Source organism: Myotis brandtii, unplaced genomic scaffold (assembly GCF_000412655.1).
Source record: "Myotis brandtii unplaced genomic scaffold, ASM41265v1 scaffold165, whole genome shotgun sequence".
In the NCBI taxonomy this organism is placed as follows: Eukaryota; Metazoa; Chordata; class Mammalia; order Chiroptera; family Vespertilionidae; genus Myotis; species Myotis brandtii.
Window position 1 is genome coordinate 4,257,520 of NW_005356042.1, and position 14,087 is coordinate 4,271,606.

The 14,087-nt window shown below is 54.6% G+C and overlaps 1 protein-coding gene across 6 annotated transcripts in view; it reads right to left on the reverse strand.

Annotated features, from left to right (window-relative positions):
* Window positions 1-3,894: 3,894 nt before the first annotated feature.
* The window catches only part of ZC3H18 (zinc finger CCCH-type containing 18), a 68,583-nt gene continuing 58,390 nt past the window's right edge, over window positions 3,895-14,087 (reverse strand). For 4 of the 6 annotated variants that reach the window (XM_014536659.1, XM_014536658.1, XM_014536660.1 and 1 more), the window contains 8 exons: window positions 12,991-13,095; window positions 11,106-11,249; window positions 10,582-10,641; window positions 9,260-9,420; window positions 8,817-9,019; window positions 8,082-8,178; window positions 5,488-5,584; window positions 3,895-4,799 (listed from right to left, as the gene is read on the reverse strand). In XM_014536659.1, the coding sequence (XP_014392145.1) occupies window positions 4,592-4,799; window positions 5,488-5,584; window positions 8,082-8,178; window positions 8,817-9,019; window positions 9,260-9,420; window positions 10,582-10,641; window positions 11,106-11,249; window positions 12,991-13,095 (1,075 nt within the window). In that variant the 3' untranslated portion in view covers window positions 3,895-4,591. The remainder of the gene's footprint in view (window positions 4,800-5,487; window positions 5,585-8,081; window positions 8,179-8,816; window positions 9,020-9,259; window positions 9,421-10,581; window positions 10,642-11,105; window positions 11,250-12,990; window positions 13,096-14,087) is intronic. The other 2 variants (XM_005862510.2, XM_014536656.1) reach the window with 1 other exon arrangement.

Genomic DNA, 14,087 nt, shown 5'->3' on the forward strand with positions numbered 1-14,087 from the left:
AAGACCCATACCTCAATTATGTCTGCAAAGACCCACTTCTCAGATGAGGACACATTCCTCACAGGTACCGGGGCTAGGACTTCAACATATTTTTCAGGGGGACACAACTGAGCCCAGTACTCCCTCTACCAGGTGGGTTAGGCCTGGTCAAGAGAAAGACCCTCCTTAAGCTGGACTGACCTGTCTCCCTGCTGGGGCACTTGGAGGTCTCAGAAAAATCCCAGCCCCTTCTTGCTGCCCCCAAAAGGTAGTGTGAGCCCCTTGAGGACAGGGACAATGGCCCCAACACACCCTGCCCAGGTACTTAGGTGCTCCATTAACAAAAGGGAGATAAGCCTGGACTCCCCCATGGGAAAAACAGGGTGACAATGTCCCCACATGCAGGCATTACGAGGCTTATGCTGGCGAGGAGGCAGGCCCGGAGCTGAGTCAGAGCCGGAGGGAGCCGAGAGAGGGAGGCCAGTGGGCAGCAGCGCTCTTCCTTTGGGCTGACAAGTCCAGCTGCATTCATGCAGGTGCTCAATTAGGAAATGAAAAGGCTGTAAAACTGTTGCTTGTACCAGGCTCCTGGGTGTCCCCACCCCGAAGGAATGCATGGATGCTTGAGTCCAGCAGGGGGAGCAGGGGGTGTCCCCTGCCCAGGCCAATCTGGTAGGGTGCCTGCATTTTCTGCGTTCCTGTTTCTGTTCTGAACAGCTGACTGGGTGGGTGGCGGGAGCTGCACTGGGTGGAGGAAACTCATCCCTGAATTCATACTCATTCTTCCTCACGTTGGGCCCCGGGAACTCCCAGCACAGTTCCCCAGAGGCGTGAAGGCCAGTTTCCTGGAGGAAGTTGGCCCAGGGGCTGAGAGTCAGGGGTCCAGCAATGCCTGCTGAGGCCAGAAGGGCACAGGGTGGACCGGGGCGGTGCCTCATTCCTGGGCTGCTGAGGCAAGTGCAGAAGTCCCAGGTTGGGCAAGACTGGAAAAGCGCTGCCAGAGGAAGGCAGGAGGGCGTCCTGAAGGTGGTGGCAGGAAGACCCCCCTCAAACCACATCCACTGTACCACACCCCAATGGCCACACCCCCAAAAGTCCAGAGACACACAACCAAGAGGATGGAGATGCAGGAAGAATGTGTGAGGCGATTTAGAAGGAGGAGGAGGAATGGATGGAGACAGGTGCAGAGTCACAGGCAAATCCAGGAACAGACTGGTGGAGGAAAGGCAGGGAAGAGAGAAAAAGGCAGAGGCCAAGGCGGGAAGGCAAAAACAGGAGACAGGGACAGACACGCCAAGTACCTGTGTGGCCTAGTCAGTGGCTCGGGGCCCTTCCAGCCCTGACTGGACAGAAGCAGTCAAGTGGGCCTGCAAGAGGGGTTTGCTCCAGGCTCTTTGGGCTCCAGGCTCTAAGTTGTCACCTATCCTGGAGGGAGGCCCACCAGCAGGGCTCAGTTCCCTAATCTGTGAAGTGGGGGTGACAATTTCGGCCCCCACTTCCCTGGAGGGTGTGGCCTTCCCAACCACTGAGCCCCAGCAGCCCTGCCTGTGGTCAGTCTATCACACAGCCCAGTTTTCTCATTCCCACAGCACTTTGCACTGCCAGGAATGACCTCTTTACCTCATCCTTGTCCAAGGGGATGCTGTCCAGGGTGGGGAGGGGAGTCCCTGCTTGTTCACCCAGGGCCTGGCCTTCAGCCAGAGCTCCTGAGCCTCTCCTGCTGAGCGAGGATGACCACTGCTCATGGGGGCTTTAAGTTGGCAGGGGAATTGTCATGGAGCTGGGGAGTTGGCAGAGAATGGGGAGGGGGCAGGTGGAGGCCCAGGGTTTGAGGGGAACAGCAGGGGCTGGGAGATGGAAATCAAGACCTGACCCCTTCCTCGGGAAGGCCCAGTGTTAGGAGCTTCCAGCCTAGTGCTTCCCGGGTTACACTTGAAAACAGTGCTGTGGCAGCAGACATGGAGGGACTGAGGGGATGGGGCCAGCTTGCCTGAGCCGAGAGGAAGCAGGATGAGTCAGGTCAGAGTTCCAGGAACCAAAACAGCATGTGCAAAGGCCCTAGGGTGGGAGAAACGGCAGGCAGGCGGGAGGGGTTAGCATGTACAGTCCCTCTGGCTGTAGAGTGAGGACTGGAGGGAAGGGGATCCACAATGTTCTGGACACTTGAAGAGCAGACTGGTGGATAGAGATGGAACTTGAAACCCGTAATTATTCCTACTATTTGCATGTTAACCACCTGTCAGGATCAGTCCTCACATTCCCTTGAGGGCAAAGATGCCTGAGGATCCCATCAAACAGAGGCCTCCCTTTTCTCAGCTGCCTGATCCGGAATGTTCTTTCCACTAGACCTTGGGAGAGGAAGAGTTGGCTCTGGGTGTGGTCCTCGCTCCTCCCAAGACAGCCACCTGCCCAGCCTAGCCCAGGTGAGCTCCTAGTTTAAACCTAGCTTGGGTGAAAGGGACCTAGTGCTATGGCTCCAGGATCAGGTCAGCCTCTTGGGACCAGAAGGGGCTGGTGGGGTGAGCAAGGAGGGCTGAGGACAGACTATGTAGTGGGCTCACCTGTGGGCTCCTGGCTCAGAGGGACAGTTGCTGCCCAGCTGGATTGCAGGGCCTAGTGGCTTGGGGCACAGAACTCACAGGGACAGGCTGTCCTGGGTTCTGACTCGTGTCCTTGGATGCTACTCATTCAGAAAATGGGAGTTCCCTTTGCACCTGGCTTTGACCTAAAGGCAAACCAGATAAGCCTTTAAAACTTGACTGAGGCTGCTGTGACGTAAGAGGTATCTGGTGTCCTGTGCTATGCGAGGGGCCTAGACATGAAATGAAAACAGTACACTCAGGAGGCCTGGCTGCATGGCCAGCCCACAACACTTAGGTGCTCCATTAACAAAAGGGTGTGGTCTTCCCAACCACTGAGCCCCAGGCAGCCCTGCCTGTGGTCAGTCTATCACACAGCCCATGACAATTTCCCTGTTTTGTTGGGAAGGCCACAAAACAATGCCACAGGTTTCCCAAGCTTTCCTGTCTAGTCTAATTGCCGTATAACTGTGGGGCAGGGCGCCGTGGAATGCACCCTGTAAGCTGGTCGCAGCTCAGGCAACAGATGAGAACCCCAGGCTGCTGCCTCCTGACACTGGCCGGCAGGGTCCTTATAGGCTGGCAAGGGACTGCCATGGAGCTGGGGAGCTGGCAGAGAATGGGGAAGGGAAGCAGAACTGGAACTGGGGGCAGCAGCGTGGGCTCTGGGGGGCATTTTGTCCACAAGTCCTTATGGTACTTGCTATATGATAACCTGAGGGTGGCAGGGCACCCGCAAGCCCATGGTACCCCTTTGAGTTTAATCCCACTAGGAAGGACCCTGAGCGAGCACTCAGGTTCCCCATCCCTGCCCTGGTCGTGGCCCCACTGCGGTGGGCACTGCAAGTGCTGCTGCTCTCAGAACTGCTGGCATTTCTGCTCTGCAGTGGACGGACGGAGTGGTGTGTGGGGACTGGCTGGCGCATCTAAGGCTCTGAGTGGGGAACTGGCTTTGGGGATGGATGATACAGCCTGGCCTGAGGAGCATCCTTCCTGACTTCTGCAGCCCCAGGGCCTCTACTGGGAAAGGTGTTCACAAAGCCCCACCAGAGCCAGTTCCACTGTGAAGAAGCTGAGGAACAGCACTCCCTGGGGGCCGGGGCCAGAGCGCTTGGGCTAACAGGCGAGTGAGCAATTACTGTTCTGGGTTGGAGGCTCCCAGGGAACGGCACAGGGGCCTCTGGTAAACTCCATGTCTTCAGCCTCCATCAGCCAGGGACCCCTAAAAAGCAGGTGGGCCCAGCAGATGTCGTGAGGTGGCCGGGCCCCATGCCATGGGGAGGGTAGAGGGTGTGGAGCCCAGGCACATGCAAACAGCACCACAAGGGCAAGATAGCTGCTTATCAAAATATTTTTATTTTAGGAGACCCCTCAAAAAAAGACCCTCCACATTAGACAGACGCCCAACAATACCCATGGCCTTTTTTTTGGTCTTTTCTGTATATTTTCATTTTCAAATCAACTAAAACAATTTGATGCTTAAAATAAAAGACAGGAACTATTTCCCAGTCAGACTTTAGTCAAGAATATATATATATATATTTTTTTTTGATCCTGGGGATGGGCAGGGGTGGGGAAGAGGTTGCTCAGTAGCACTAGGTGTTCCTGTCCACAGTAGGAGAGCCGTGTGGTGAGGACACGGCACACAGCAGGGCGCGAACTTGCCTGACTAACCGAGGGAGGAAGAGAAGATGGGGAAGAAAAAATGTATGGGCCGGCTGATCCGGGCATCTGGGACTTAAAATTTACATAAAACTGTGCCATGTCCTCGCTCGGTGCTGTCTGCCTGTCTGTCTCTGCTCTGGGAAGGACTGGTCAGTGTGGTTGGGAGAAGGCTGAGGTTCAGCGTCATCTTCATTATGTGTGTGTGGCTTCTTTTCCAGCTGAGAAACTTTTTTTTATTTTTTAATTTTTAAAAAGAATCACAGCCAAAATAAGACATTAACTGCAAAATCCAAAATGGCTGCGCTTACCCTATTTATAAAAACACATAGTCTTTGCCTCTGGCAGGGGAGCTGAGCCCGCGGGGCCCATTACACTTTCCCGGGAATCTTGGCCCGCTTGCGAGCAATGGCGTCCTCCACGGCTTTGAGCTGTTTTAGGAGCTCCTCCCGCCTCGACAGCGTGCTGGCCTTCCCTGATTTGGTGCCCGTGGAGGCGGCGGTGCCGGCGTCTGAGGCTTTACCAGGCACACTTGTGACCTTGCTGGAGCTCTTGGACTGGGGTGACAGTTGACGCTTCCTGCGAGGGTGGGGAGGTTGTTAGAGGGGTCCAAGTGCCTGTTCCTCTCTGAGCTTCCTGCCAGGCGGGGACACGAGGCCCAGTCTGGGGGCCTGGACCCTGTAAGCTGTACCCGCTAGGCAGAAGGCACCCTCTACCCAGTGAATGGTCGAGAAGTGTCCAGGGTCAAGCTAAGCATCCTGCTGACCTGCTCCCTCCTGCTTCTGGACCTTGTATGCGACCTCCTTCTGTGGTGAGGTGAAACCCCACACTGCTGACTTAGGAGGACCCCCGAGGCCTTGAGGCCCAGATGTGTGTGGAGGGTTGTACAGCTCTCTGAGTCCTGTGCCCGCCCTCCCCATATCCTCCCCCACCCAACCCTTGATCCTGAACTGCATGGTGTAGGGGCACAGGGACTCAGAGCCGACTTCCCAGGTAAAGAAAATTACTCCTACTTCCTATGCCTGAAATGGAAGGTACAAAAGAGCTGTGACCATCTGCCCCCAAAACTGACCCCCCACCTCAGGCTGTGAGCTGAGTGCCTTAGGCTGCTCCTCATTCCAGGGCCCAATTGGGGGGGTGGTGGTGTGGAGTGAGACATGTGTTGGGCCGCCTTCTTGCCTCCAGATCTAAGACATTCCCCAGGTACCTCTGGGTCTGCGGGCAAAGGAGCCCACTTAGTGTGGCCATGGCACAGGCAAGCACTCACCTGTCTGGCAGGGCCACGGGAGCCTTGGAATTCTGGCCTCTCTGCCGTTCTGGCTTGGGAGAGCCCAATCTCCCACCTGACTTCCGGTCCCGAGAACCTGAAACAATGTAAGACCAGGGTCCCAGTTACACATGGTCTGGTGCAGCCTTACTGATGCTAGTGATCCCATTCCAAAGAGATGTGACAGATCAGCACAGCTTCCTCATTTTTAAAGGAAGAGGCAGAAGGGCAGAGCCGGTGAGAAAGGAGGAAGGGGGAGCCCTGATCATGTCAGATTGAGAGCCCAGGAAAACCCCGAAAGCGGAGCTCCAAATTGGGTTCCAGGTTTCCTGAGCTAGCATCTGAACAGACCACTGAGCAGTCAGACTCTTTTCACTAACACCGAGGCCCTGCCCACTCACTGTGCCCTCCTTTCCCACAGCCCAGGGTGGAATTTCCGGAGCCCTCGTGTTTTGTGCTATCACTGGAGATGAGTACCCAGCCGTTATCTGCCAACCAGATGTTAGAAAAACAAAAAACAAAAAACAATGCCACTCCTACTTATTTTTCATGAAAAAAAAAAAGTTATTTTTATTCAAATAGAGTAGCTTATAAATAAATATTAAAGCCCGGCCTGTGTAGCTCAGTGGTTGAGCATCGACCTATGGACCAGGAGGTCACGGTTTGATTCCCTGTCAGGGCATATGCCCGGGCCATGGGCTACATGCCCAGTAGGGGGCGTGGAGGAGTCAGCCAATCAATGATTCTCATCATTGATGTTTGATGCCCAGTAGGGGGCGTGCAGGAGTCAGCCAATCAATGATTCTCATCATTGATGTTTCTCTCTCTCTCTTGCTCTCCCTGCCTCTCTGAAATTAATAAAAACATATTGAAAAAAAATAAAACTTTTTCTTAGTTTTAACTTCTAATACTGTGTTGATAATTCACAAGATCAGAGAAGTTCCTTGGGGTCCTCAATATCTATATCTACACTAATAAAAGAGAAACATGGTAATTGGCGTACGACCGCTACCCTTCCCATTGGCTAATCAGCATATCCTTATGCAAATTAACTGTCAGCCAAGATGGCGGCCGGCAGCCATGCATTGTAAAGCAAGCAGGGAGGCTCACTTGCTCCAGTGACTGCAGACGCCAACGTTCCCCGCCTAACTTGCCGGCCTCTGAGTTGCAACTCTAAGCAACTATGTACTATGTTGCAAATGTAGAAGCTAAACAAAAGCCCAGAAACCAGCTTTCAGCCTGCCGGGATCTCAGAGCTGAAGTTATACATTGTTTCGATTATAGAACGGCAAACAAACCAGATACGAAGCCTCAGAGCTAGAGCCAGAGCTAAAGCTGGCCCAGAATAAAATAAAAAAAAAGAGAAAAAAAAGGAGCGGTGGGGAGCTTCAGTCAACAACCGCCAGCCTGAAAGCAGCCCTCAGCCCCTCACCCAGACTGGCCAGGCACCCCAGTGGGGACCCCCACCCTGAAGGGGGTGTGACCAGCTGCAAACAGCCATCATCCCCTCATCCAGGCTGGCCAGGCACCCCAGTGGGGACCCCCACCCTGAAGGGTGTGTGACCAGCTGCAAACAGCCATCATCCCCTCATCCAGGCTGGCCAGGCACCCCAGTGGGGACCCCCACCCTGAAGGGTGTGTGACCAGCTGCAAACAGCCATCATCCCCTCATCCAGGCTGGCCAGGCACCCCAGTGGGGACCCCCACCCTGAAGGGTGTGTGACCAGCTGCAAACAGCCATCATCCCCTCATCCAGGCTGGCCAGGCACCCCAGTGGGGACCCCCACCCTGAAGGGTGTGTGACCAGCTGCAAACAGCCATCATCCCCTCATCCAGGCTGGCCAGGCACCCCAGTGGGGACCCCCACCCTGAAGGGTGTGTGACCAGCTGCAAACAGCCATCATCCCCTCATCCAGGCTGGCCAGGCACCCCAGTGGGGACCCCCACCCTGAAGGGTGTGTGACCAGCTGCAAACAGCCATCATCCCCTCATCCAGGCTGGCCAGGCACCCCAGTGGGGACCCCCACCCTGAAGGGGGTGTGACCAGCTGCAAACAGCCATCATCCCCTCATCCAGGCTGGCCAGGCACCCCAGTGGGGACCCCCACCCTGAAGGGGGTGTGACCAGCTGCAAACAGCCATCATCCCCTCATCCAGGCTGGCCAGGCACCCCAGTGGGGACCCCCACCCTGAAGGGGGTGTGACCAGCTGCAAACAGCCATCATCCCCTCATCCAGGCTGGCCAGGCACCCCAGTGGGGACCCCCACCCTGAAGGGGGTGTGACCAGCTGCAAACAGCCATCATCCCCTCATCCAGGCTGGCCAGGCACCCCAGTGGGGACCCCCACCCTGAAGGGGGTGTGACCAGCTGCAAACAGCCATCATCCCCTCATCCAGGCTGTCGGCCTGGCCTGTGGGGACTGGGCTTAAACCGGCAGTCCGACATCCCCGAGGGGTCCTGGATTGGAGAGGGTGCAGGGCGGTCTGAGGGACCCCTCCCATGCACGAATTTTGTGCACTGGGCCTTTAGTTTTAAAATAATGGATGAGGTCCTGGTCCCTCTGCCCGTCAGGCCCCTGCAGGGATTGAGCTCACCTCGGTCTGGGGATAAGTTGGCCCGCTTGGCTGGAGGAGGGCTTAGCCTGTCCTTGTCTGAGGGCTCATATCGCTTCCTGCTCCCTTTATCAGCGGCCTGAAAAAATGGAGGGAGAACAGTGAGGACATAGGGTCTGAGCTACTGGCCACCAGGAGGAACACAGTGAAAGGAACATAGTGTGACGTCCTCACACCAGGACCTGTTCTCTGCTCCCCTCTTCTGGGCTCCCTCTTTGCGGTCCTGAGTGAAGCAAAGCCCATGGTTTTGGGGCCTTTTTCTGTAGCGAAGGTGCCAGCAAAGATGCTGTGCTCCCCATGGGGGCCACGAGCCAGAGAAGGACTCTAGCAGACTCAGCCTCTTGCTCTTCCGGCCCCATGGGGCCTTGAGAACATCAACTCACAGAAGCCAAGTTTGCTTTGCTCTGTCCCAGTGCTGACTTGTGGGAACTGGCCAGCCCAGGCACAGGGAGGAGGGCCAAGGGTGTGGGTTCTCAGGACAGGGAGAGCACCCACCAGGGGATGATCTGATGCCCCAGGACATGCTATAGAACCCATCTACCCTATGCCACACCCCTGTTTCCCACAGGGCTGACCATCAAGGCAGGCAGATGAGCAGGGGTGATATCTGGCCACCAAGTTCAAATGGCCATTTGGTCCCCACTTGGTCTCAGTCCCAGGATGAGCTGAAGGTACGTGGCTCCCTGGAACTCTCACCAGATGTGCCTAGGGCCTCACCTTGTTCAGCAGTGTCAACTTGATCTCCTTGTGTGCCACAAATGTACCCTGCTGGGGCTGCCCAGAGGGTGCCTGCTGGGGAGTTGTGGGCTGCTGGGAGGATTTACTGCCTGTGGAAGATTTTGAGGATTTGGGTGGCTGTGTGGATGAATCCCTTTTCCGCTTATCCTCTTTAACGCCATCTTCTTTCTTAGATTTTCCTGCTGACAAAAAATGCTTGGTCATGGTCACTGATACTACATAGTGGTTTCCCAAGTGCCACTTGGTGGAGGGGTGCATTATCAAGCAGGCAACATGTGCACAGGGACGAAACTGGGAGGTCACCACGTTCTTGTCTGACCAGCTGCACGCAGTGCTGACTGAGGCTACATGCACCCTCCTTCCATGAAGAGCCTGCCTCTCCTCTGGAGCCACTACAGCCAGGGCACAAGGAGCCCCCATACCTTTCTCCTTCTTGGTCTGGGCTGGGGTGGGGGACCGTGAGCTGGCTGAGGACACAGGGCTGGCCAGGTCTGCGTACATGTCGTCCGAGTCCACGCTGTGCACCGAGCTGCTGCTTGACGTGGCGCTGGACACTGAGGAGACACTGCTCACGCTCAAGGACCTAGACACATAAAAGCCCATGTCTCTGACTGAGGACGGGTTGATTGGGTGGTGGTGGTGGCGGGGGGGGGTTCCTATGTCTACTTTCCCCAATTCCCAGTTTTAAGGAACGTGTACCCACCAAACCTGAAATTTCAGAGGGGACTCTGGGTAGTTTAAAGGTGCCACATAGTGTGGAGATGCTCACGCCATTTGCTGGACAAGGACATATGAGTAAGCGTGACTCAAGAGTTAGTGATGATAGAACTGAGAGTCCTGGTTAATGATGCACAACACAGGGAGAGCTTCAACCTGCAGACACCAGACACTAGATGGGAGATGGCTTTAACCATGGCATGTCTCAGGAAAGTATGCAACGACGGCCAATCTCACAGGTCCTTGGTTCTTTCACAGCCCATGTTGCACAAGGACTTGAAATGCACAAAGCTGCTACATCAGTGTCTGCTGAGTACTCTCTCTTTAGCTCTGAGAAAACACCAATCACTGTTCCCTAAAGTTGTCAGATGCTGGACAAGGGAGGGGGAAAGAAAGAGAGCCCAAGATTTTTTTTTAAAGGTTAGGTCTTTAAACCTATTTAGAAAGATTTGGGCAAATGTATATAAACCACCTGCTGCCTAGAAATAAGAGAAAGTTTGACTTAAGGGATCTAAGGACTGATCAATACTGTTTTCTTTTTAAACACCCAAATAACAGAATTCTTTTCCACTTATTTTCTCAGATTAAAAAAAAAAAGGCTGTCCCCAGCTGCCTCAGGCACAACAGGCCAGGGCAGGACCCAACCCTCCACACAAAACGAGCACGAAGCCTCTGTGTGAGCCTTTCAGTCCTGACCTGGAAGCACCCTGGCTTCAAGCCCGCCAGGGGCTTATGGGGACAGAGGGCGTCCCAGCCCCTCCACATGCTTGGAGCCACTGGACCAGGCTCCCTACTCTGAGCATCAGTCCATTCTCTTCTCTGCGTCCAGGTGGAGATAGCCAGCCAACCACGCTGCTCTTGAACAGCACTGACTGACAGCTATCAGCTGTTAGCCACAGGCTGCCTGACGGGGAGAAAGGCTCACACCTGAGGTGACCTCTCCTAAGGTCCTGGATCCTGACTGGGAGGCAGGAGCAGGGGCAAAGAAGCTGATGGGGACTGGGGCCAGAGAGATGCTGAAAATAACCTGGATCTGGAACTAGAGCCGCTGTAGCTGCTGCCACTGCCACTGCCACTGATGGTCCGCCTGCAACACAATTGAAAGTCCCGTCACATCTCTGCAGACTCGACAAAGGGCAGACAGTCTCTCTTCAAAACCAGGGCTAATCACTGGTCCGAGAAAGATGTTTAACCAGTAACTTGCCACAGACTCAGAAGTGGGTAGGGCTCTATTTACTTAAAGTGCATTTTTTTTCTCAAAAAATGAACTTCTCTTCAGTGTCTTCCCCCCATCCCGCAACTGCCTCTTTCCAGGGAAGATTCTGGCTGTCAAGGGAGTGCCTTCCCACCTCAGGTGGAGCAGTGAGATGGGCTCATGCCTCCCACGGGGAAACAGGCTCAGTGAGGTGGCCTAACTAGCCCCAAACCTCACAGATCAGCGATAGAATGGGTTCCTGGCCTGGGTTGCTTTGTCCAGGAGATCCCCTCCCCTAGCCCTGGCACCAAAGAGACAGAAATCCCCATGAGGCTCCCCGAGAGTAGTGTGCTTACCTCCTGGGGGGGGTCCTGGCTTGGCGCTCCCTCCTCCTGGCTTCCCGAGGGTCTCCTGGCTTGGCAGGCTCAGGGGTGGGGGCAGTGGTCTTGGGGGCCTGTGGTGGGGCTGGAGGTGGGGCTGGTTTCTTCACCATCTTCTCTCTGTGTCATGAGATGCAAAGAGGTCAGACCTGGTGGAGGAGCCCAGCCAACGACCTCAAGGTGTGACTCCAAGGGTGCATTGCCAGGAAGGCCAGGTGGGCTCTTGGAACGTTTCTGAAGCTTCAGGCCTACTTCTCCCTACAGGCAGGAGCCAGAGGTGCGTCAGCAGCAAGAAGATGGCTCATCTGAGAGCTTTTGAGAATCGCTGAGAGCTGGCGCTGTGCTCCCCCAGACCTCCTGTCCTGCATGTGGGGGTGGCCCCTTGAGGGTGCTGCAGCATGTTCACATGTGGAAACCACACTGCAGTAAAGAAAACAGCCCCCAAAGCTTGTTTTTTTCTATCTGCTAATCGTTTTAGTGGTGCTGAGCACTCCTGATTCAGATGGAGTACAGAGCATGTGCCTATCAGAGACCCTGTCAACAAAGTGTTCTCAGCAGGAAACAAAGTCTTGGTCAAAAGCACAGTGTCAGAGGGGAGTCAAATCTTTGCTGATGAAAATGCAGAAGCGAAGCATGCATCCTGCATGACTCTGTCTGTGAAGTCCTGGTAGGGGAATAGCCACTGCAGGGGCTGGAGTGTCTGGAATGTGCAGTCTCACAGGTTTGTTAACCCGCATTGAATGGTACAATGTAGATGGATGAGTTGTGTTGCACATAAATTATATCTCAATAGAATCCTATCTAATAAAAGAGTAATATGCAAATTAACCACCACTCCACAACGAAGATGGCGGCGCCCATAGTGGCTGGGGCGGGACATCGGCGGCGTCTCTCCAGCAACGCGAGCCCAGCAGGCAAGCGTGGCCTGCAGGCAGCACCCAGCAGGGCCTGCTTGCCCATGGCCATGGTGTGGAGCAGGCAGGCCCTGCAGAGAGCAGAGAACCATGGGGAGCAGGCCTAAGCCATCAGTAGGACATCCCCTGAGGGTTCCTGGATTGGAGAGGGTGCAGGTCAGGCTGAGGAACCCCCACCCCCTGTGCACGAATTTCATGCATCGGGCCTCTAAGTTCATTTTTTGAAAGTTAGCTGTTCAGGATTCCCTAAATGTTTCTGAGGCCTTTTAGCTCACTCCATTTAGGATAAAACACTGGTAGTGTGCAGCATTTCAACGCCTATTATACAGAAGGTATGGGCTCTTTCCCCACTAAACAAGTAACTACTTTAAGAACAAGTCAGGAAGCAGGGGCTATGACAAGGACAGGGCCCAAGGCAGGTATGCAGGTCCAGTCTGTTCACACAGAGGCTGCCTTGCCCCTTAGGTGGCAGGATTGATGTCACAGAGAATTAACTACCGACCTCCCTAAAGTGCCTGGCTGAGACACTACACGTCAGGTGTTACAGAATTTAGGTGTTCGTATAGTTCTATATGTTTCTAACTTCTCCCATGAGCCACATCTATTGAGAAGGATCAATGTGACTTATTCCAGGAGCAGCAAAGGTGAAGAGGAGACAGAGTCTGGTAGGCTGCTCCTTTCCATGCATTGCAGACACAGCCCCAAGGCTGAGCGTGACAGGAACCTCCTCCCACCTGCCTGCCTGGTAAGAGCGGGGCTGGTGGCTGCACTTCCTTGGAACCCCAAGGAGCATGGACATTACCACCCCCAAACAGTACATGGCCCCTAGGTCTACATGCCCTCCTCTAAGGGTACTGTCTACAGTTCCCCTGGGGCTTGTCCACATATGAGATATGAGGGAGGGAGGCGGATGCTGAGTCAGCCTGGCCTGACCACTAGGCACTTACCCTGCTTTCCCAGGAGGCAGAGCTGGCTCCCCCTTGGTTCTGACAGAAGGTCTGTGTGGAGAAGGCGTTGGAGAGGGGGACGGGGATGAGGAAAAGGACCGGGACCTAGGGAGTAAACAGAAGTGTGAAAAGGGAGCACCACAGTGCCCTTGTCCAAGTATGAGCATGCTGGGGATGCCACCTCAAATTCACAGAGGAGGCCACCATGAATTTCTACTTATTGGCCTCAGATTCCTACTTATTTACAGGATTTCAGACAGTTCTTGGCCATTTCATAAAGTACATCGCCAGAGGGGAAAGGAGAGTGCTGAGGGGATAGCTGCTAACAACACTGCTGAGTCCTTCTGAGGCCCTGAGCCGTGGGGCATGTGAGTGTGGGCAGGACCTGAAGGGCACAGGCTCTGCTCTCTGTGTGCGTATGAAACCACAATGAGGAGACACACAGCCTGACCAGGCCCTGGTAGCATGGGAGAAATGGAAGGCCTAGTGGGGCACCTTCACTCAGGTGTGTGGCCCCAGGAATGGCCAGCAGCACAGGCCCACGCACAGACGTGACAGTGCTATGCGGCAGAGACTGGTCTGGCCCAGGGAGTGTTCCAGCTAAAGCAGTGGTCGGCAAACTCATTAGTCAACAGAGCCAAATATCAACAGTACAACGATTAAAATTTCTTTTGAGAGCCAAATTTTTTAAACTTAAACTATATAGGTAGGTACATTGTTATTAACTTAGTTAGGGTACTCCTAAGGCTTAGGAAGAGCCACACTCAAGGGGCCAAAGAGCCGCATGTGGCTCTCGAGCCGCAGTTTGCCGACCACGGAGCTAAAGGATACAAGTGAGCTCATTTGGATACAAGTTGCAGGGGTCAGAAGGATGGACGAAGTGCTGGGAAAAGGGTGCTGGACTGGGTGGAGGCATGGCCTGGCCAGGTTGCTGGCCCCACCATTCAGGATTCACACAACATCACACAGGAGGCAACCCTTTAAAAGGTTTATGGGGCCCTGACCGGTTTGGCTCAGTGAATAGAGCGTCGGCCTGCAGACTCAAGGGTCCCGGGTTCGATTCCAGTCAAGGGCATGTACCTTGGTTGCGGGCACAT